Source organism: Canis lupus, chromosome 7, assembly GCF_048164855.1.
Source record: "Canis lupus baileyi chromosome 7, mCanLup2.hap1, whole genome shotgun sequence".
Taxonomy (NCBI): domain Eukaryota; kingdom Metazoa; phylum Chordata; class Mammalia; order Carnivora; family Canidae; genus Canis; species Canis lupus.
This window is the reverse complement of record NC_132844.1, coordinates 5,649,043-5,672,434: the sequence shown is the minus strand read 5'-3', so window position 1 is coordinate 5,672,434 and position 23,392 is coordinate 5,649,043. Positions and strand designations below refer to the sequence as shown.

The 23,392-nt window shown below is 33.3% G+C and overlaps 1 protein-coding gene across 4 annotated transcripts in view; it reads right to left on the bottom strand.

Moving 5' to 3' along the window:
• Positions 1-3,825: 3,825 nt before the first annotated feature.
• The window catches only part of WASF1 (WASP family member 1), a 63,581-nt gene continuing 44,014 nt past the window's right edge, over positions 3,826-23,392 (bottom strand). For 3 of the 4 annotated variants that reach the window (XM_072831765.1, XM_072831766.1, XM_072831768.1), the window contains exons 2-9: positions 22,535-22,695; positions 17,085-17,219; positions 12,246-12,399; positions 11,059-11,176; positions 9,358-9,530; positions 7,335-7,514; positions 5,592-6,220; positions 3,826-4,690 (exon numbers count right to left, since the gene is read on the bottom strand). In XM_072831765.1, the coding sequence (XP_072687866.1) occupies positions 4,533-4,690; positions 5,592-6,220; positions 7,335-7,514; positions 9,358-9,530; positions 11,059-11,176; positions 12,246-12,399; positions 17,085-17,219; positions 22,535-22,667 (1,680 nt within the window). In that variant the 5' untranslated portion in view covers positions 22,668-22,695 and the 3' untranslated portion in view covers positions 3,826-4,532. The remainder of the gene's footprint in view (positions 4,691-5,591; positions 6,221-7,334; positions 7,515-9,357; positions 9,531-11,058; positions 11,177-12,245; positions 12,400-17,084; positions 17,220-22,534; positions 22,696-23,392) is intronic. The other variant, XM_072831769.1, reaches the window with a different exon arrangement.

Sequence of the window (23,392 nt, the reverse complement as noted above, 5' to 3'; positions counted from 1 at the left end):
AAATATCATAAATACAAAATACGAAATAAAAATAAAGCATTAATGATAGAGGAGCTCCTTCAACTGGAATGGTCTAGGTAGATCATTCCTACAGATTTCTTTAAAGTTAGAAGCACAACATTTTGTGGATTTCAAAGATAAGAATAAAATAGATACTTTTAAGTTATATTGGAAGCTATTATAATAGAAGACATATTGCAATTTGATGGTTTTTATGTCTTTTATGTTGTGTCTGAGCCAAAAAAGATGGATGGGAAATATTATTACCCCTAAAGACATCAGGGTCCTATATCAGAAGAGTACTATTGAAAAAGCTAGCCTAAAAGGCAGGATGAATAAGTAAGAAATTTATCAAGAAGCCTCAAGTATAACACACACATATACATAGGAACGTATTTATATAGATACTATAAAATATTCAAAACCATTACCACTAAGCAAATTTATCTATAGTAAGCAAGGGGAGAAACCATAAATATACTGGGAAGATGACTTCAATACATGGTCAGTGGTTTAAATTTTTTTTTCTAAAGGAAAAGAAGTCAGAGCAGCTGGCCTTACAATAATGAGAAAAAGGTATTGATAACTAGTCTGTAAAAAAAAAAAAGTGCCTGAAATGTTCATTCAAGGCTGGTATTCATTCTTTATTCAGAGCCTGGCTGTCAGGCTTGAAAAGCAAGAAATTACTGATGCGTTCTACAGCCAAGTCATGGAGAACATAAATAAATTTGTTCTTCGTACAGCAATGAATAAAGAGAGGAAAAGACTTATTCTTTGTATTATAAGAGTCTCCTATGCATTGTTTGGCTTCAGTAAGATGATTAGTTTATTAATTACAGTTAAATGATACAACTTAGAAATATCATACTTTTGATATTTCATTTGCATTAGGTCAATGGAGCAATGGAGCAAAACCATCTTCAAATTCTGATACTGAATGATTAATATCCTGCAATGGTTTGTTTGTTTGTTTATTTATTTACTAAGTAGATTATTTATTTATTTATTTATTTATTTATTTACTAAGTAGACAATACAGAGTTCATAAATTCCAAAAGGAATTTCTTAAACCATTTAGGAGCTTTAAGTAATTTATTTTATACCTACTCCCATTTATTCCAGTTTTTAAAAAGCTGGGATCAAGGTAAATGCAGTGGAGTGAAAATGAAAAAAATAAACAGCAGTAGCATGTTTACTAAGGGCAAAGTTAAAGCTATGTTTTAAAAGTAATTCATGATATTCTCATTAAATAGAAACACATTATCAATTTTGCTCTCTGCCTTAAGAAAAGACTTCAGAAATATTAGTGACTTTTAACTTTTGGCCAGAAGAGTCAATCTTATGCTACATGCACGCGCGCGCGCGCACACACACACACACACACACACACACACAGTTTTGATGAAATTAGATTCAGTTTTAGCTCAACTGTATTACTGAGATGAGTGGAGAAAATTTTCTAAGCAGGAGCAGTGCCTAGGAAGATATGATTAAGAGCTCTCATGGACAGAAGAAAAAAGTGTATTTCTGAACCTGTTTACAACAAGAGATAATTATGAGTTGCCTGTTCAAGGTCCCTGCTTTCTTGTGAGTAATCTATTTGGCAAGCTCAAATAGGTAATAACTGTAATGTAAAATGGTATTTAGGTATACCTGAAGAAAGTTTACAATAAAAAAATTAGAGAAATTGAAAAGGAATATATATGAACTCCAGTTGTGATCTGAGAAGACTTCATGAAAATAAGGATATGAAATAGATGCTGAAAAAAGGGTAGGGCTTTCTGAAAGTGGAAATAAAAGGAGGTGCTTCATAATTTACAGAACACAATCCAAAGGAACACTTTCCTTGTCTTTTATAAATATTTATTACACACAAAATGCTCAGAAGTCATCTCATCTGCCTAACTAAATAAGTTTTAAAAAGAAAGCAGTGGTTATAGCTTAAAACTACTTATAAATATGGAGCTTACAAATATTCCTTAGAAAAAGTTATAGACACACTCTCTTTCCCTCTATAATGACTGAATGTCATCCTAAACTCCACTGCTGCTATCATTATTGTGAGGGGCAAGGATAGCATCACACACAAAAAAGCTAGAGGCAGCTTCAAGGAACAGTGGAGTGAAAAGAAAAATATACACAGAATATATTCTGTATGTATTTAATATATACAGCCTAAAGGTCAAATAACTTAGGGACAAAAAAGTATTTGTTGAATTTGGTAATATGGAGGTAAATGGGTGACAATTTTGACCAAAACAAGTGAAGTCAATTTATTTCTCCATGATATACAATTCATTTTTCTTCCTGCCTCTATGTTCCAGGACCTAGTGGAATATAGAATAAAGAATTATACCTAGTGGTATAATTCAATAAGAAGAAGTAATTATCCAATAACTTTCATTCTTCTTAGGGTATTAAAATTGACCACTGAATAGTTGCTCCAAAATTCTCTCACCAAGTTAAGCTGAATAAATATCTAGAGTGAAAGGTTATATTGCTTTCAAAATAGATATGACATATATGGCCTCTTCCGTCTACAGGCACTTTCTTATCTTTCAGGAATGTTCTGAAAAACAAAATAATCTCATAAACTATTTAGGTTACACACTGCCAAGCTTTAAAACAGATCGACTTCTATTATTAAGAAATCTTCAGCCATTTCCTTTTTTTATCACCCTGAACTACTTCAGTGCCAGTACCATTACATTTTGATTGCTGGCCACAACTGAGCTTTACAAAAACTATATACCGCCACTGCCTTTTTGACCATAAGCACACTTAATAAGATAAACTTTATTTATTTTAATAAGATACTTTAAATTGTATCATATTTTCTTGAGTTGACTTCATCACTATATATTTTTGTAAAGTTGAAAGAAACTTCTAATCACTATCCAATCTTTTCTTTAGAGAGAGAGGGAGCAAATGTGCATGTGCGGGAGGGGCAAAAAGGTGGGGGGAAGGGCAAAGGGAGAGGAAAAGAATCTTAAGCAAGCTCCACCCTCAGCACAGAGCCCAACTCAGGGCTCAATCTCATGACCCTGAGATCAGGACCTGAGCCGAAACTAACAGTCAGATGTTTAATCAACTGAGCCATGGAAGCACCCTCACTATCTAATCTCTTATTCCAGGCAAAGCTACCCAAAAGAACAAAGCAAATCTTTTGTTAATTAGAGCTATTAGTTGTTTTTTTTTAATGTCCTAACTATTGCCACAACAGAACTTAGTTCCTCATTCTTATTCCACAAAGAGTATAGGTCATTAGTTATCTACCTAAATAACCCCCAAATTATCAAGTTGCCAATGACCTCATCTATCAGCTATCTATTATTGTCTCAGCATCACTCAGATCTAAGGGAGGTGAGAAAAAAACCCCATCTCTTGATGGGAGGAACCAGAGACAGCATTGTAAAAGGATGAAGATTGCAGTCACTTTTATAGTCCAACTACAAAAACTTCACATTAAACAATCTAATATTAATGCTGCTTTCCCTCCATCCATAATCTGGATTATGTAAACATTAACTCACTTTATCATTATAAAATATGATTTCAAGAATGCTGTTAAAGACAAGATGTGTTGAAATTAGACAGCAAACTGAGATTTTTAAGAGCATGAGGAGTTGAAAAATAATGATTTTGTGACCTTAGGAAAAAATGATATAAAAGCTATCCTACCAATGTGAATCTATATAATTAAGCGGAAACTATATAGCTTACGTGGTTTTTAAATCTTTTGCTTACTATCTATGTATTAAAAGCCTACTTTATATATATTTGATGAATTACCAGAAATAATTTATTCAAAGAGCAACACCTATGAACCTTTAAAATGAACCATTTATTAAATCAGACTGTTATTCTTAACAGTTAATGTAAGTTACATGTATGTTTATGTCAGAGTATTTCACATGGAAATTTTTTAAACTCTTATAGGCAAGCAAAATCGTACCACACAATATATAAGTGGGAAGGGGGGTACCGCTAAACATTCAAATAAGGCAAGTATTTAAAAACGGTAAAACAATAATTAAAAAAAATTCAAGCATTCCTTTAAGAGAATTCAATACTACTAGCTAAATGTACTTTCTGAGTGTATTCATATAATCAAGGCAGTGTTTCTTCTTTTAAAACATCAGGAAATGGAATAAGGCTCATTAATAGATACAGCTGCCCTCAAGATTCAATCTCAGTTGCTTTCTTTAAATTAAAATTCACAAAGTGCACAATTAAGATATATCAAAAAACTGAATCTGCTACTCTAACAACGGCTGTCCATGCTTAATACTTAGTGGTTTATTTGACCAAATTATCTTTTCAGGGAAAAAATAAAAAAGATAAGCCACTGTAAAACATTTAGTTTGAAATGTATGCTAATATTTTCTTAGAAATCAAAAATTATGGAGGAAAAGGGTTATTTACCATAAGGAAAAGAAAGCAAAACACTGGAATGACCAAACATTTTCAAAGAACAAGCACCACAAAGGACGTCTGCATTCAGTTTTGTAATATTTATCAATGCATTTTTCTTACTCCAACCAATCTACTTCATCAAATTCTGAATCATCTTCTGAATCACTATATTCCACAGCAATACGGCGAGACAGGATGGTGGCAACATCATTTTCAATGCGTTCGTGTTTAGCTTCCTGTTCACGCTGCTCTTCTACTTTGCGTAGCTGAATACCTGGTACAGAAAAGCCAAAGCATTCGTTGTAAATTGAAATACTCAATACTACATACTATTAATCTTTCTGGAATAAAATCAAATACATGTGAATAAAATCAAATACTAATAGGAAAGAGAAAAGCAAGATCTATTAAAAAGAATTTGAAGGGATCATATTTAGAATCATATTAATTTGGTCAATAAATTCTTTCATTATCTGTAATACTAGCTGGTCAAACTTGCCAGCTATCCCAGTGGATATCTATAGACTATGCAGCCATGATGGTCTACTGTGCCTCCCTACTCAGCACCTCCCCTAAAAAGTTAACCAGTGGTCAAATAAACGTTGTTGAGTATATTTTCTATGGCTTTATTCTCCCCAGTATTTGAGGGAAAGGTACTATTATTTATTCTATACTGTTAGTTCCTGACTTATAGTAGTTGCTTTGGAAATGCTGGCTGAATACATGAATGGATATGAGAGGTCTTTCCTTTGTTACTAAAGGAGGAACTTTAATTCTACAAAGGTTATCTGGTAGGGCAAGTGTCACTGATATACCAAATGGACAGCCTTAACATTGAAGAAAATACCATTTTTAAAGGAGTTAATATGTATATTAAACATAATATAAAAGGGATTTAACTAAATTTTCTGTAACTTGTAAGTCTTTGCTTTTAATTTCTCATTTATTCAATAAACATTTTAAGAATCTCTACTGAAGTATGAAAAAATAATTGAATGTGATATATTTTCTGGAAAATGATTTAAAGTGAGTTGAACATAGATTTCTTTTCTAAAAACCATTTATGCAAAAACAGGATCAAATAAAATTTTCTAAGTGAGGAAACTGTTGTGTCAAATACTTAGAAAGTTTCTAATCTACCATAACAATGCTTTTAAGGGCCAGGAGGAAATTACCTTTTCGTATTGCTTCCAGAAGTACACTCCTGGCATCACTGATTACAGGTAGAGTTGATGGATGACGCTTTGGCTCAGAAGCAGGTATAACTTGTGATGGAGGAGATGGAGGCATTAATGGAACATGGGGACCTGGGGCAGTAGATGGAGCTGGATGTAGCCCAGAGGGAGGATGAGTAAGAGCTGCAACTGTGACAGGTGAGGATGGTCGAATGCCAGGTGGAGGCAGAGGAGGCGGTGGTGGGGGTGGAGGCAGCCCCTGGACTTCACCTTGTGGGAGTGGATGAACTGGTACAGTCTCGCATACTGGGGCAGCTCTAGCTACTGGTGGAGAGGGCTGTACTAGAGGAGGTGCAATTGGAGGAGGAGCTGGGTGAAGAACTCCAGGGGCAATCTGAAGAGGAGCTGGAGGTGGTGGTACTGCTGGAGCTTGCAAAGCAGTGGCCGGAGGTGGAGGTGGGGGAGGGACGGGTGGGGGAGGAGTTGAAGTCATTGAAGCTCTTAATGAAGAAGTTGACAAGGCAGATGGAAGAGGTGGTGGAGGAGGTGGGGGGGTGGGGCTCACAAATACAGGTGTCCTGCCTGTAGCTGGTGACTGAGGGCGATTTTCTATCAAACCTGTAGCAGAACTGAAATGATAAAGAAGTCCTAGCGAGTTATTAAAAGAGAAAAAAACCACATGAAATATATGACTACCAGTAATTATAAAAGGGTAGATGCATTAACATGTTCTTATAAAAATTAAAAATTCTTCAGTGTTTAGGATGAAAGGAATACACCAAAAAGAAAATTAATAGGTGGTGCTTTCGTTTGTCACATTCTAAATGGTCTCATCCTTCCATGCACCTGTCATATAAACTCAAGCATTTTATGCTTACTTTGATATATAAAATGCTAATTTTATGCTGTGATAGGAGTCTTTATAATGACTCAACATTTATCATATTACGATATTTGTAGCAATACCTGTGGCCATTACAATGCTGCATTGATATTGAAGCTATTAAGACTCCTCATATGTCGTTTTCAGTTAGATCAATAACCACTAATTATAAACCACAAAAGGAAATTTATGGCTCTCTTTCTTCCTGAGGATGGAACATCAAATTGACTCAATGATAGAAGGTTGATTTTTTAACTGAAAATTATAAAGCTGATCGCTATCTACCTATTAGAAATTTTATAATCTGGGTAACGATGGACAAAATTAAACTTCAAAATTGCTTTACTGAAAGATTATTATGAGCAATCGCTTATTCTCTCTCAAATTTTCAGAGTATTCCCCATTACACCAAATTAACACATAGAATCACATTTTTGGTTCCCATTTCTTAGTCCCTTGCCACATTCCAAAAATTCTTAATTTTTATTAATATACTGTACATCATGTGCTTGATAATAAAGCTATAATAAAATGAAGCATACTTTAACTTTTAAAGTAAATTCTCATTCACTAAATTTTCCAAGAGAATGGGTCAGCTCTTAAGAAGAGGCTGGCGAATTATGTCCCACAGGCCAAATTTGAACTGCTCTCCACTTTTATATATAAGGCTTTGTTGAAACATAAAGTCATTTATTTATATATAGTCTACGGCTGTTTTCATGCAACAAAGGCAGAGTTGAGTAGCTGTTACAGAAACCATATGCCCACGATGCCTAAAATATTTACTAACCGGTCCTTTAAAAAAAAAAAAAAGGTTACCTACCTCTGAGAACAAATATCATGTGTCAGTCCCGACATACCTGATACAAGTGGGTATGGGTTTGGCATCTCCTGCTCCATGCATTGGTGGAGGTGGAGGAGGTTCATGTGGTCTCACTAAGACCCTTTCCTCAGCTCTAGTCAGAAGCTCACTCATCTGACTAAATGGCAAGGCAGATAGTGAGTAAGATCCATCCATATGGTCCACATATGTTTGAGGTCTAGAAAAAAACAAAACAAAACAAAAACAAAAAAACAGTATCAGTGTACTTTTCTTGAATTACTGGTAAAGTGTTCTACAGGAGATATTTAACATGTATCTTTTGAATGCCAATATTTTAACCACTACTAAGAAACTTCAGAAATTACATTCCTCTTGCTTTCAAAATAAAGAACACTGCTCACAATGCAAACTTTCCTTGCAGTTATTTATTTTATAATACTAATTCAATTCACAAGGATAAAAAGTATTATATATAGAATAGTATAAACAAGAAAAGTAATTTTTGGCAGATTGTGTTCAAAGTTATCAGCCCTTATTTAATTTTTTTCTTTAAAACAAGATACCAATGATAAAAAGCTGGAATATGGAAACTACAATTTTCTACCATTGGGATATCTATCTCTTTATGCCTAAATGACTTCTGAATGTTTTGTATCAGTAAGAAGGGCCTCCATGATAACTAGCACCACAGAGATGGCTAACTACATTGTTTTGTCTTTTCAGTGTTTTCAAAGATGGTAGGCAGGGTACTCAGAAAATAATGGAGTTACAAAGCAACATGTGACTTAAGATCAAATTTAAGCAAAACTTTAGATGCCTTGAGCATGTGAAGATTTACAAATATTTACTGACTGCAATGCATGCTGGGGACAAATGTACAAAAAGAAATAATGGCTGTCTTTGAACACAGGTTTGAATTGAGCACGTCCACTTATATGAGGGTTTTTTTACGGCACATCACTGTAAATGTATTTTTTAAATGATTTTCTTAACATTTTTTCTGTGGGTTACTTTATTATAAGAATACACTATATAATATACATGACATACAAAATATGTTACATGACTATTTATGTTCTCAGTAAGGCTTCTGGTCAACAGTAGGCTATTGGTAGTTAAGTTTTTGGGGAGTCAAAAGTTACATGTGGATTTGCAACTACACAGGGTGGCCCTAACCCCTGCATTGTTCAAGGATCAACTGTATTGTATTTACACTGGGTCAGGTAATATCGTAATACTTAATACTAGTAGAAAAAAATATTTATCTATAGATTTTTTAAAAATAAATCCTTTCAGTCTTTATTTTTCAGTAATGCATATAAATAATATCTTATATATAATTACTCCTAAAATTGGCCAAGATATTAGCCTATTTACATGTATTATTCCAAAGAAAACTTTAAGTTTCCTCCATTTAAAAATCAATATTATAATATATATAATAACTATGCTCATTCAACTATATACAAATTCCTTCACAGAGAGATGCTCATATAATGTTTGGTTAGGGTAGCATGTTATTTAGATGGGGTTTATGGCTACTAAGAAAGGAAAAAGACCTATTCTATAGTTCTGCAAAAGGAGATGAGTAATTTTGTTTAAAAGTCCTGATGTAACTGAGGTGGGACATGTGACACAGAAAGGGAGTCAGGAGAAAGAAAAAGGAACAAAATATTACCCTTTCTCAGCTCTGATTTTATATGTAGTATATCAGTAATATCTCAAAAAAATTCTAGACCCCATTCCTCTATTACGAAATTCTAGCAGACTCTGCCTGAAGAGAGAACAAGGGGACTTCATAGGAAAGCTAAAACAATGCTGAAGATCATCAATTCCAACCACCTCTTTCTGTAGATGACAAAACTAAAATCCAGGTATGAAAATGGCCTGCCCAAAATCAGAGTTTAAAAGGCTCACACTGGTCAGGGTTTCAAAAGTATTTCTATAGCTTAAAGCAGGGTCTGCTCGTTCAGGACCTAAGACTTAGAGGCTTGGATATTAGAAATAAATCCAGTATTTTATCATTAATTTTGTTAAAACACAAACAAAAGAAACGAAACCTTGTTTCAAAATGGGAGGCTGGGCCATTAGCAACTTCAATATGCTTATGTAAGAGATTAGCATCATCTTCAGCCAGCTCTGGACCTTGGGCCAGCTTCTGCCATTCTCTCCGCCTGTCATGAGGTGCTCTTGGCACTTTTTCTGGCTCATGAGGACGATCTAGATTTTTCTGCTGTAACAGATGTATTGAAAAAAAGCCAAATGCTGAAGTGCTAAGTTTTTAAAAGAAGTTATAACAATCAAAATAAAATTAGAATATTAATACTGAAAAAGACAATGCCCTCATAATATAAAGTAACACAAGGACAGTTCATTTGCACATTTAGAGTTAAATCTTAGCTAGTTGGCTTGCAATCCCAATTTCTTGTCATGTTTCTTTAACTTCTAATTTGAATTGTATGCCTAAATAATAAAATTTGAGGTCAGAAAATCCTTTCAGATGAAAAAAGATTCACCAACTCTGCTCCCATATCTATTAGTTTTTGCAATGAGTGATATTTCTATCACTAATGGCACTATCTCTCACCAAAACCCGAAAATTTATTAAGGATATATAATCTGGAAAGTGACCCATTAGCTAGCCAATACAATTATGCAATTAACCCATAATAACTGTGTCACTCAACAAAAAACAGGATATTCAAAAAATAAAACACAAAATAATTCTAATTGTGGGAGAAAGCATAGAGAGGTCTAGAGTTGGTATAACAAAGTCAAACGCCTATGGGGGCCAGGCAGATGGCATACATGAATGAAGAAAGTCAGGTCTAAGATGGGGAGTGCAATGAATAAACAGGTATGTCCATCTAAGGCTTTCCAGTTCAGCATTTTAAAACCACTGTGTTTGTCGAACAAAGCACTGACTGCAGGCATAATCTGAGCTGCCAGTCACTAGTTTGTGAACACTGGCTAGAACGCCAGGATACGGTCTAGTACAGAAAATAATAACATGAAGGCATTATAGGGAAAGGGAAGGAGGAGCGAGAGAACTACAGGAGAAACAGAGGGATGATGAAAACAGAATTTACTTCCTTCATAATTCTGCCTAAATCCCAATTTTGCTTCCTCCTTCTTTACTTCTATTATCAGTGTACTTTTCTTGAATTACTGGTAAAGTGTTCTACGGGAGATATTTAACATGTATCTTTTGAATACCAATATGGAATCAACATGGAATAAAGAAGATCCAAGTGAATTTTATTACAAAGTAGAAAATGGCAACACAGCAGATAGATAACAGGAGTTTAGTGAGAATATAAAATAATCTTTCCATAACACTTAGGATATGATCTGTGTAAGAAAATGTTAGCTTAATCTACTTTGCTAATATCCGCACAATATTCCTTCATCCCTTCTTACCAGAGTGCCCTTTTCTTCCTTGGTCCATTTCACTACTATTTGTTCTGAAATATTTATTGTAAGCTTTGTTTCAAGTGTTTACCAACCCTGTCCTCTGGCTAAAGCAGATGCTGTTTTGTTCTACCTAAAGCCTCCACGCATACCTCTGTAATGGCACTTATCATACCATATTATAATAATCTGACTGCTCATCTGTTTCTCCGTTAGACTGTGATCTTCCTGTATAGTTATAAAGATTTCAGTATAAAACTGTCAAAGCAGAAGCTTAATAAAGTTCCATGTATGCAACAAAACACAAATACACGAAAACTAACTTCAATTTTTTTAATCTCTTGTAATACCTTCTGTTTCCTCTTTTCCTTCCTTTTATCCTCTGTATCTTGCAACATTTTTTCTTTCCATAGATCAAAGAAATATGAAGGATTGGTATAAAACTTCAAACCTTCTTTGCCATCATCTCTGAAATATAAATTATCAAAACATATATCAGTAAGACTTAGGCAATCAAAATAATTTTACTAAAATGTTTTTTCTCTTATATCAGTGAAATACAGCATATGTAAAAATATTGGCAAAGTAAATTAGAATGCTTCATCAATAAAATATTTGTCACGAATCGGACAAAAAAACTAAGGAAAATGGAAAACCAGGTTTTTTCAGAGTTACTAATCTGAAGAACAGCTGGGACAATTTTCATCCCTAACTTGTGCTGAACACCAACTTTTCTAGAAGTCATCTGGGAAATACCAATAGTTAAAAAAGGTTCTGCCAAAGATAAAAGCCTGAAAAGACAACATCATTTAGAATAAAGAAATTATACAGAGTTTCTGCCCATACTCTAATTTACTTATTATTTCACCAAACCCCAAAAATATCCTTTAAAACTCATTCTAGTAGTAACAGTTATTTTTATTCAATGACTTGCATACTGACAAAAGTTTCAAATAAATATTTGAATACCATTTCATTCCAGATATGTGTTATGTATCTTAAATTATCCACCTAACAAATCATGTGAAAGTATCCTGAAAGAAAGCCTGAGGAATTCCAGATTTTATTTTAAATGATAAAAAAATATTTTTAAAATAGATACTGCACATTCATCTTGTAGAATCTTAATGCATATAGATCAAGAGTAGGCATGAGCAAGCAAAAATGGTATTTATTTTGTTAGTGGGATGGAATTTTGAGCTCATTTTATTTTCATCTGACCAGCTATTACATTAAAAAGACAGTAACTCCTTGTCCCTTCATATTAATAAGTTTGCCACTGGCTTTGATTAATAATACTTCTCAAAACAACTCCCTTGAATAAGTCTTGTCTTTTGTATGCCAGAACCTTGGGAATGCACCTAGTGAAAAAAGCAAGTTTTCTACAGGTGATGGATAAGGAGGGTTCTCTGTGTTGGTAAAAAGACCACTGACATAAAGAATGTTTGTGGATTTGGCATTTAAAGGTAGACTGCTACTTATTTGGACTGAAAGTCAACAGTAAACAGCCAGCCTTCATGTTTATTAGCCCACTGACCTATAAGGAGTGAGTATATTGAGAGGTGGAGGCTGTTCACAAACATCATATGTCTCCTGTAATGGAATAGGCAAAGTCTTGCGGTCGAAAAGCTGCTGATCTTGAATTGTAGAGCTTCGGAAAGCTTTCCTCATTGTTATATCTTGCAAAGACACTAAAACAAAAATAAAAAATGTACTTTATTTATTTTACTAAGTGGATTTAATATAAAGGCAAATTCACATACTGTATTTAAGCATCAGCACAGCTCAGGAAGTTGTGACTATAGTGGCTTATGAATCAGGCACCACATTTTAAATGCTCTATTATTATATTCCAATATCATTCTAACCAGAAACGTTTGAAGGCATCTTTGATTTTTAAAGCTCAAAGGCTCTAATTGCATACCTAAAGCATATCTACATTTCTCATCAAATATCTTTTTCCTATTTGCCATCCCCAGCCCCCACCAACCCACATTTTCTTCTTCCTTTTTTTAATAATCTTTTTTTCCCATTTCCCTTTATTACTTTTATTTAGCTTATACCAATAACACTGAAGGAATGACTTAGTCCTCAGTGGCATTCTGGACTAAACATACTGTTGGCCTCTATGATATATCTACACTATAAATATTATACATATGCTTCAAACTTAAAACAAACTTTACCATAAAGAAAATATTATCAAGTACTAGGAAATCTATATCATCTTCTATTTCACTTACCTTTTATCTTAGACTGTAAGGATCTCTAGTTAGCTATAAGCTCTTGAAGATTGACACTGTCTTGTACATTAGTATCTCTAGCAACTAGCAGAGTTCCATCGCATACATGATAATCTAAAATAACTTCATTTACTCATTTTCTCTTGGACTATGCAGCATGTTTAAGTAAGAAATGTACTAAATTAGTACATTCTTAACTCTTAGAATGACTTTCTGATATTAAAAAGGTAGGTGATTTCTTACATATTTAATATGGCTTTCTGTATGCAGATAAATGCTTTATACTATAGCAAGGCCAGTACTAATCACTTCTTAAATTATTCTTCTCCCTAAAATAGTATCTTCAGCATCTTCATAAGTAAAATTCACTCAGCATGAATATTTGGATCTATGGAATAGGTGGAGCAATGTGGCTCTGTAATGGCCACACCATGACTGTCTTCTCAGCAATTCTACTGCTGCATGATTTTCAACACGCTCAAAAACACCAAATAAAATTCAGAGAAGGAAAAAAAAATTTTTTTCATTATCACTAAAGAATAATATAAGAAATATTTAATGAGTACAGACTATATGTGCTAGATGTTTTCACTAATTTTTATTTTACTTAATCTTTGCTACAACTCAATGAGAATAAAAATTTTTATTCCATTTTAAACATAAGAAAACCAAGGCTAGGAAACACTATATAATTGGCCCAAGCCAAAATAGTTAATAAGCTAAAGAGCCAGAACAGAAAACCCAGATCTGCTGCCTCTGCCTCTGAGACTGATCCTTTAGCCGTAACACCACACACTGTTTTCTGGCTCCTGTCAAATGGGTCTTCTGTTTTCTATAATCAAAATGGATCAATTTTTGCCATTCTCCCACCTCATTTATTTACCATAAGTATATAACCAGGATAGAACCTAGTGTTTAACCTCCCAAACTTTCTTAGTTAAGGATGTAAAGAATATATAGAAGTAATAAGCGCTTTAAAAAAAAGATTTATTTGAGAGAGAGAGGGAGAGAGAGAGTTAGGGGGTGGGGGGACAGAGTGAGAAGGAGAGAGAAACTCTAAGCAGTCTGTGCACTGAGGGTGGAGCCGAAAGCTGGGCTCAATCTTACAACCCTGAGACCATGACCTGAGTGGAAACCAAGAGTCAGATGCTTAATGGACTGTGACAACCAGGTGCTCCATTAATAAGCACTTTTCCATCTTCAACTGCTCTCATTCATCATTTGTCTTATTAACATTTTCTAAATTATATTGGTGGTTCTCACCATTACTTAAATTATTTAATTAGTAATTTAGAAAACACAGGGTACGTGGGTGGCTTTGGCTCAGGGCATGACCCCAGAGTATTGAGTCCTGCATAGGGCTCCCTGGGGGGAGCCTGCTTTTCCCTCTGCTGTGTCTTTGCCTCTCTCTCTCTCTGTCTCTCAGGAATAAATAAATAAAAATCTTTAATTAAAAAAATAGTAATTTAGAAAACAAAAATACTGATATTATACTTTGTAATTTAGTATTCTATTCATAATGTTATTTTACATGAACTCTGAGTTTAAAAATCTAGTTTAAATAATTTTGAAATTTATTCAACATCCCCAAAATGATATCAAATTAAGCACTTCAGCTTTTATTTTATTTTATTTTTTTCACTTCAGCTTTTAGATTCTGAATCCTTCTCCAATGCTCCCCATAATTTTAAAGGAAACTATAAACAATTGTGATAGTTACTGGCACATTTTTTTTAAAACACTTAAACATATTGTTTAAGTTATTTAACTGGTATGTGTATTTTTGTTCCCAATTTTAACTGGAGTGCTAAGATATTTGTTAAAATTTAACAGCATTTTGGGGCAGCCCCGGTGGCACAGCGGTTTAGTGCCGCCTGCAGCCCAGGGCGTGATCCTGGAGACCCAGGATCGAGTCCCATGTCAGGCTCCCTGCATGGAGCCTGCTTCTCCCTCTGCCTGTATGTCTGCCTCTTTCTGTGTCTCTCATGAATAAATAAATAAAATCTTAAAAAAAAATTTAACAGCATTTTGAAACTGTTGATTTGTATTTGTTACATATAGGAACTACCTCTATTTTTGTTATTAGATGGCATATATTTATAACTTAAGTGTTTAACTTAAAAAGTTTGGAGGTAAATTACATATTTAAAAGTGTGGTCATAAAATATTTTTCCACTAGTAGCAATTATTTCAAGAATTTCATGAAGTATGATTAATATACATGTACATGCTTCAAAAGATATCACTAAGAAAAACCACCCAGAGAATGGGAGAAAATATTTGTAAATCATGTATTTGATAAGAGGCTTGGACCAAGCATATACACAGAATTCTTAAAACTCAAGGAAAAAAAATATTTCGATTTAAAAATGGTAAAACAACCTCCAGAGAAGATACACATCTGATAAGTCACTTAAACAGCGATTTTAAATCCTAGCTCTACCACTTCCTGTTGGATCACTTGTCTCTAAATGGTTACAAGCCGTGAGAAAATGCTCAACATCATTAGTCATGAGGGAAATGCAAATACATTCCACAACATGAACCAATAATGAAAACATTAGGCTAAATGAAATCAGTCAATCACTAATGGCCACATACTGCATGATTCCATTCATAAGAAATGTCTAGAATAGGTAAATCCATAGGGGCTGAAAGTAGATTAGTGATTGCTTGAGGCTGGGGAAAGGGAAAATAGACTGCTAATGGATATATGGATGGTTTTTTTTGGGTGATGAAATGTTCTAAAATTGATTATGCTGATAGTTGTGTAACTCTGTGAATATACTAAAAACCACTGAGTTGTACACTAACTTTAGACAGGTTAAATGTAGGGCAATGGAATATATCTCATTAATGCTGTTCAAGAAGAAAAAGTATTGTTTTGAATTTTTCACATCCAGATCTGAGTTTATATCTTTGGAAGCATAGAAATTTAACACGGTACTTGTCTACTTATTTAGGTTTTAAATTGGGTTACATCAAAAGAAGTTGGTTCAATCATGAAGCTATCTATTATTACACTCTATTTTTTGCTTTTTCCAGTGATAGCTTCTATTATTTTCATTCAAGTTTAGGTCTATTATATAACTTGTACTTATACTAAAAATGTTATTCAGCAAGAAAATATTCTGAATAAAAAGTTATAAGAGACATACATTTAATAATTCTCTAGGGAAAATGTAGAAATTATGTTCTGAATAGTTCCATTTCTTTTTTTGTAAGGGAAACAACCACCAAAAAAAAAAAAAAAAAAAAAAAAACCAAGAGGATTTTGAGACACAAGAGTTCTCAGTGAATTCTATCAAAGTATAAAATGTTGTTTTACAACTAAAGTTTTTACCATTATTTCAGACTGTAATATATTGTTTTACACCTGATATCCCTGGTTTAATACTCAGTATAGAATACTTTTGTCCTACATACAGGCAATTTGGTTTTTTTGAGAAATGGTTATTTAAAGTGAGGAATAACATTCAAATAATTAGTTTAGTAATTTAACAATATGTACATGCAAAAGAATATTAAAAGGAATTATAACAGAATAAAACCTAAAAATTTCAAGTGATTTTCAAACAATTTTTATTTCTGGGATAAAACTATACAAATAAATTATAAAGAAGAAAAGAAAAAAGAATAGAGAAAAAGTCTAGCTAAAAATGTTTTTATGTCATAGGTACCTGAATGGCTAGGTTGGTTAAATGTCCAACTCTTGATTTCAGCTCAGGTCATGATTTCAGAGGCATGAGATTGAGCTCTGTATGAGCTCTGTACCCTCCACACTTTGTTGGTGGAGGGTGGAGTCTGCTTCAGATTCTCTCTCTCTCTCTGTCCCTCTCTCCCTCTCCCTCCCTCCTTGTGCTCTCATAAATAAATAAATAAATAAATAAAATCTTAAAATCTTTTTTATGTCAAAAAATTAAAAGTTATTTAATACACAAAAAGAAGCAAAAAGAAAGAGAATAGAAAAGCCAGGAGAGTCATACTACTATTTATAGATAATTCACTGATTTATTACAACACGAAGATCAAAGGCACCCCTAATAAAATCTGAGCTTAATACTGTTTTTCAATATATTGCTCATCTCACCAAACCTAAAATACATGTGAAAGAAAATATGAATAAAACTTACATTCTTCTTCTTTAGGGTCAAGTTGTGTAACACTAACAGATAAACGGTCCACACGTTCTTGTAATGAGTTAACTCTGAAGGAAAAACTATGTGCTTCATTAAACAATTCTCCAAATATATCTTCAGCATATTTACCTATGCAAAAATGAAACATATACCATAAATTTAATGTAATCAGAGATAAATATCAAACAATTTAACATTTTAAAAGTGCCGCCCTGATGAGTCTGGCATTTGTTTGGAACAAGTTTATGCTTTTTAAACACTAAAGTAACCAAATTGAGACAGGGAGGGAAAACAACACAAACCCTGGGAAATCTGGTTTTAAATACTACCACTTCCTGCTAGGTGACTTGTGCCTAAAATGCAAATACTACATCTGCCCAGCTGTTGAGGTTAGAGACCATTATGATGTAAAAATACATACAAATAATACCTCTTTTAAATTATCATTCATAAATGAGCCCTACCCTAGAACTGATTTTCAGGCAGAACTTAAGAGTCTTCACAAGCCCAAAAGAAGACCAGTCTCAGATATGCCCAAAACGTGGACTCTGAAAATTTAGGAGATATTTTATATTTTCTTATTCTATTTTCTTAAAAAAATCATAAATCTAAAATCACTGTATTTTCTCTAGTCATATAAATTTCTACTACTGAAAAGAGTAAGTGAAAATAACCCTATACTAAAAGGAGAAAAAAAACAGAAATGTCTACCTAGTAAGTAAGCCAGGGAGAAATTTAGGCAATGTACAACAAAAACGTCATTCAAGTGTATTTAGAACATATAAAATAAGATATACTTGCAATATAAAGGTGAGTCAATTACTATGTGTACCTTTGAGTAAAAAAGAAAAAATTAATGGCCTTCCTAAATTGAGACATTTCAGACCCAAGAATACTGTGTATGTTAAATCTAGCTCAATAAGTTTAACCCTAAATGAACTCTATTGAGACAGTGCCTAAGTCAGAAATATGTTAAATGAATACATTAATCTCACTAGTTTATATTTGAATAATATTGCATTTTTTCAAAATGTTTCAATATATTAACAGTTAAATCAAAAAGCATTGAATGAGGGCTCGCCCTGTGCCAAGCCAGTGTATGACCTTCTGACGGCACCAAAAAGCAAAACATAAAATTCCTTTCCTAGAAGATCCTATAATATTTAAGAAAAAAATCAGAACTTTTAAGTCTCTGTAATAAAGAACTTTAAGGCCCACAAAAATATAATAAAAATATTTTGTATATATTCACTTACTTATATGTATCTTTAAACCAAATTGACTGAAAATGTCTTATGTGTCAGACATTGTACCAGACCCTGGATATATAAAATGATGGAAGAAGGTCTCTGCCATTGATGAGTTTTGAACAGAGAGGGAAACAGACATCTAAACAAATATGAAAAGCAATTTAATAAGTAAGTCCAAATCTTTATTCTATTCACTTTGAGGCCTTGATATAAATTTCCTCACCTGTAAAACAGGGACAAAAATATCTGCTTCAAAAAGAATTTATAAGAAAAGGTGACACACAGCAAAGAACCTGGCCACATACAGGGCAGGAGGTCAGCAACAGGCATCTCTTACTGTAATACAAGGTAAGAGCCACAAAACACAGAGAAAAAACTTTTGGGTTTGGGATGGTGTCTGAGACACTTCCAGAGACACAGTTTCTCTGGCAGATAAAGAGAGCACCCCAAGTCCCAAGTGTAAGAAAAGGCAGGTAAAAGTTATTCATTTATCCAACAAATGTTAGGGATACAAATGCTAGGAATACAGAGATAGAAGAGACAATTTCATCCTTAAAAGAGCTTAGTTTAGTACAGGGATCCTTAATTTATAATCTGTAAACCAACAGAAATTATACACAGGGTTTTAAAAATGTGCTTTTACATTTTTCTGAAGAAATGGCCCACAGTTTTTCAAAAGATTTTTTAAAAAAAGAGTCTATGCTCCCCCCATTACAGGTTTAAGTACTAAAGTACTTCATGGATAAAATAAACATCCCATCTGTTCTCTTTGCATAGCCCTTCTTACTTTCCAAATCTACCTCCTCTTCCTCTTCGAGGTAAAAGACATAAAGTTTGCAATGTAGAATTGATTTGGCATGTATCTGAATTTGAACTAACCTTAGAAGTTATTACACTTCTTACCCTTCAAGAACCTACTTGGTCTCTTTACTATCTTATCATCTATGATGTTAAAAATCTAAATCAAAATCCTCTCAACATCCTATGTCTTCCAAAATCATTGTCTGCCATATTTATCCAATATCATCTGTCCCTTTAATCCCCCTTATACATTTATTTTTGCCTCTATTCATTTGCCTATTCTTCATACCAGCTAAAAATGCCTTCCTTCCCCTTTCCTCTCCATTTTCCAAATTTTTTTGTTTCTTAAAGGACTGATTCAATTCGCATTTCATGCTGCAAGCCTCCTGTAATGACTTCACCTTATTTTTATCTCTTTTTTTCTCAGTTCCTGTAATCTAAAACTCAGGATTTTAATTATATACATGCTCACAATGGTCAGAATGATTTCAGTATTAATCATATTTGACTCTTTCAATTCAAATGGGGTATATGCTCTTTTCAAAAAAGAACCATGTAGCTTTATCACACAGCAAAATATTCAGTGTTATCTGTCCACTGTCTATGTTTCTAATTAGTCTTATCAGGCCAATCTATTTATCCTCCTTCCTACCTTGCTATATATCTGTCAAATTTAGGTTCTATCAGCTTATCTTGGTAGCATAAACTGACTGTGTTTAACAGAAGGATGGCCCTGGGAAGAGACAAAGGTAAAAGATCCCTCAGGTAATTAGAGTCTCAATGGTCGTTAAATAAGACAACAATAAAATGGATAAGAATTTTGGTAAAACAGAAGAAATTTATAGAAAGTGAATTCTATGTTTTCAGTTACTATTATAAAACAGAATTGTGCTCTACTAGGAAAAACATTCTTGTGAGGAAGAAGACAGGAGGATGTCCCCCAAGCCATGCCAAGCCTTGCAATTTACCTTTATTTCTGTGTTCTCTTAACACTTTTGGTACTAGCAACAGTACCAAAGTCAACATCTCAATTACCTGAAACCATTTTGGATAGCCAAGTTTACAAAGTAATTCAGAGATTATTTAAGGCATTAATTATTTTAACTACTTTGGGTGAAAACTTAAGTAGAAATACAATATTAAACAGAATTTAACCTTTTCTTGAGGACTCAGTGATGAGTTGATTATGAAATCAAAATGTTCTAAGCTAGAAAGCAGACCTGAAATGTATAAGAATATCTGCTTTTACATGAAATGACCTCTTTCTGGTTTTTATCTTGCTTCTTCCCTTATGTCACTTCTTCCTTTGCTGTAAACTACTTCTTTTGACTGGCTTAGGCAATACCTGCTTCTATTTTTATCTCCCCTATACCTCTCCTCTTTTAATGTTCTGAAGCATAAATGTTTGGAAATCAGATCATCAATCCTGTATGAAATATCAAAGTAAAAGTAAACAGACTCTGAGAGAGGATCAATTGGCTATTTTATGTACATAGTTTTTAAAAGTGCATGGGTTTGTTTATTTTGGCTAGCTACGGGCCTTTTAAATTTAATTCCAGATTCCCACTAGGTCAGTGGGAAAGCTGCCAGAGAGTTTAATTCCAGGGCAGTAAACTATTGTTACACCTTGCTACAATATTTTATGGATTTTCTTTTGTTTTTGAATCTCTACAAACTGCTTAGAAAATGCCTATAATAGTCTCAGATTCTAAATCTGAAGCATCTAAGATCGAATTTAGTTATATTTTTACAAGTTATTTCTATTTTCAGAGTTTGGCTATAACAATGACCATGTGCTTGCTGACGGATGTTGCTTATATGGATTATATCAGACTTGAACATTACTTAAGTTTCCATCTTTAGGTTATATAAAAAATGGGTTAGTACAGCAAATTAACACTCTTAATGATTATTAGTTCTAAATTCTACATTGAGAATATACCTAAAACAATATGCCTGTATCAGATCCAAAATTCACTTTAAGAAATCTTTTAACTAAGTTCATTGTCATATCTATGCTCTTAATATGTATTTTAATGTTAACCGATGTACTCATGCACATGTGGTAATACAAATCTGATATGAAGTCACGTTAGATTTAATTAGGGCTAGGTCACAAAAAAGGTCAGCAATGTCTTTAAAAATATGGTTAAACATACATCAATATGATATCTAGGACTCTTCTTTTGACTTCTCTCAAAAGTATATTCTATATTGACTTTTCCAAGAGAGAAACAGGTAAATAATAAAATATATGTTAGTGATTCACTGCCAATAATTAACCTGAAAAAAATCTTTTATTTTTAAAACTATTTCAGAGGCAATGTAGAAATTTAGTGCTCTAACCAAGTGCATTCAAAAGTAATTTTTATATTGCTCTAGCTGCATACGTGTATATGTCCAAATGCTCTCACTTGAAACAAATTTGATTAACAACCTCTCTTTTTATCTTGTGCTAAGTACTCAATCACAAAAAGAAAGAACAAAAGTTAAAAGGAAAAGCAAAGCATTGGTCTTGCTTATCAGGACAATCTATGTGGGTAGGTATGGCTAAGAAATATCTAGGATCACTCAGAGAATATGTCTAAGGCCAAGAACATCTTGTTTTTTCCTTTAAAATGAAATATAAATATCTTATTAAAAAGCTAAGGCAAAAAAAAATAAAAAAATAAAAAATAAAAAGCTAAGGCATCAATTCAAAAGACAGATTGGATATAATTTACTTAATGCCTTAACTTAGCAGTTCCGTTCTGCAATCTTATAATGGGAACACATTGCTTGTCTCCTTCCCTACCTGCTCATTACACTGGCTTTTATTATCTGGCCTGCTTGCCTCTTGTCTGTGAGGCCAGGTTCACTTGCTACTTTCACAGCAGGCTGCATGTCAGACTCCTAATGTCCTTTATCCTTTAGACAACTACTTGACTAACCTAATCCTGAGTCGTGACTACTCCACACCTTTTAATTTTAGATATTTGATAATATATAAGTATTTCTTTAGGCTAATAAATATATGTAAAGAGAGAGATACTAGTGAATAATTGAAGCCTCTAAAAAAGTAATAGTGATAATAAGCAAGCAAAAGTTCAACCCTAGCACTATCCTTCATAGATCAAATCATATTTTAAAAACAATTTCAGTAATTCTTATCTATCATGTGATCCTGTTCCTAAAATTGTCCTTATTTCTCTTTCCCAGAAGAAACATGCAGAGAAGAAAGGATTCAAAAACTCATTAATTTTATTTAAAATAGCCACCCTTTTCAAGATAACTTTGTATTCTTCTCACCAAACGTCTCCCCAAATTAATCATAAGAACATCTTCTTAATACTCTAAAGCATAACATTCTGGTTTGCAAGAAATATTTTCATTGATATAAATAAAAATACTTACTTAGGCTACTTAGTTGTCTAATTATATTTGCCAAGGAAATATTGGTTACACATTCTAGTTCATTCTTAATGCCTCTAGGCAGTGCTGTGTGGCACAAGTGCCTAGGATCAATGTTTCTTTTCACTAATGGCATCTTGAGATCAACCTCTGTGCCAGTTCACCTGTAGGAAATCAAACAATAAATTAACATCATTCAACTGTACCCAGAATAGAGTAAGACCTCATCTTTCACATTTAACAATATTTGCTAGTATAAAGACAATGAAAATGGAGTTACTGACTAAATGAATCAAAACTTACTTATTAGCCACCTTTCATCTTCAATTATTAGAATGTTAACTTATATAAAAATTGGAAAAAAAATTTTTTGAAAAAAAAACTTTCAAAGTCAGTTGCTTCATAATGAATTCATAAATCACAATTATTCTCCTAAAACCACAGTTTTTACTTACTACAACTAGGTTTTTGTTTTTGTTTTAGAGAAACGGTGTGAAAGGTCTTCTCTAAGGAAGCACATAAGAGAATTAAAGAAGCTGGAAGAGCAGTATCAAATTTCCACTTCCACGTAAAATATATCAGGTGTTCAATGGCTCAGAGCCAATGGCTCACATCTTTAATCTCATCAACATGGGCCCTATCTTTAATTGATCAAACAGTTCAACCTTCTTCCAATTACAGGCAGTCCTTACTTCCCAGGGCACAGATTTCAGCTATCATAGATTTAGTTCAATAACACCAGTCTCCAAAAACATGGTTGCAATTTCACTTACCATACTATATTAACTTCAACTGCATAAATACAAACTTCCTTGCTAGCATGTCAGTCTACAAAGTACTATGCTAATAAGAGATGTATAT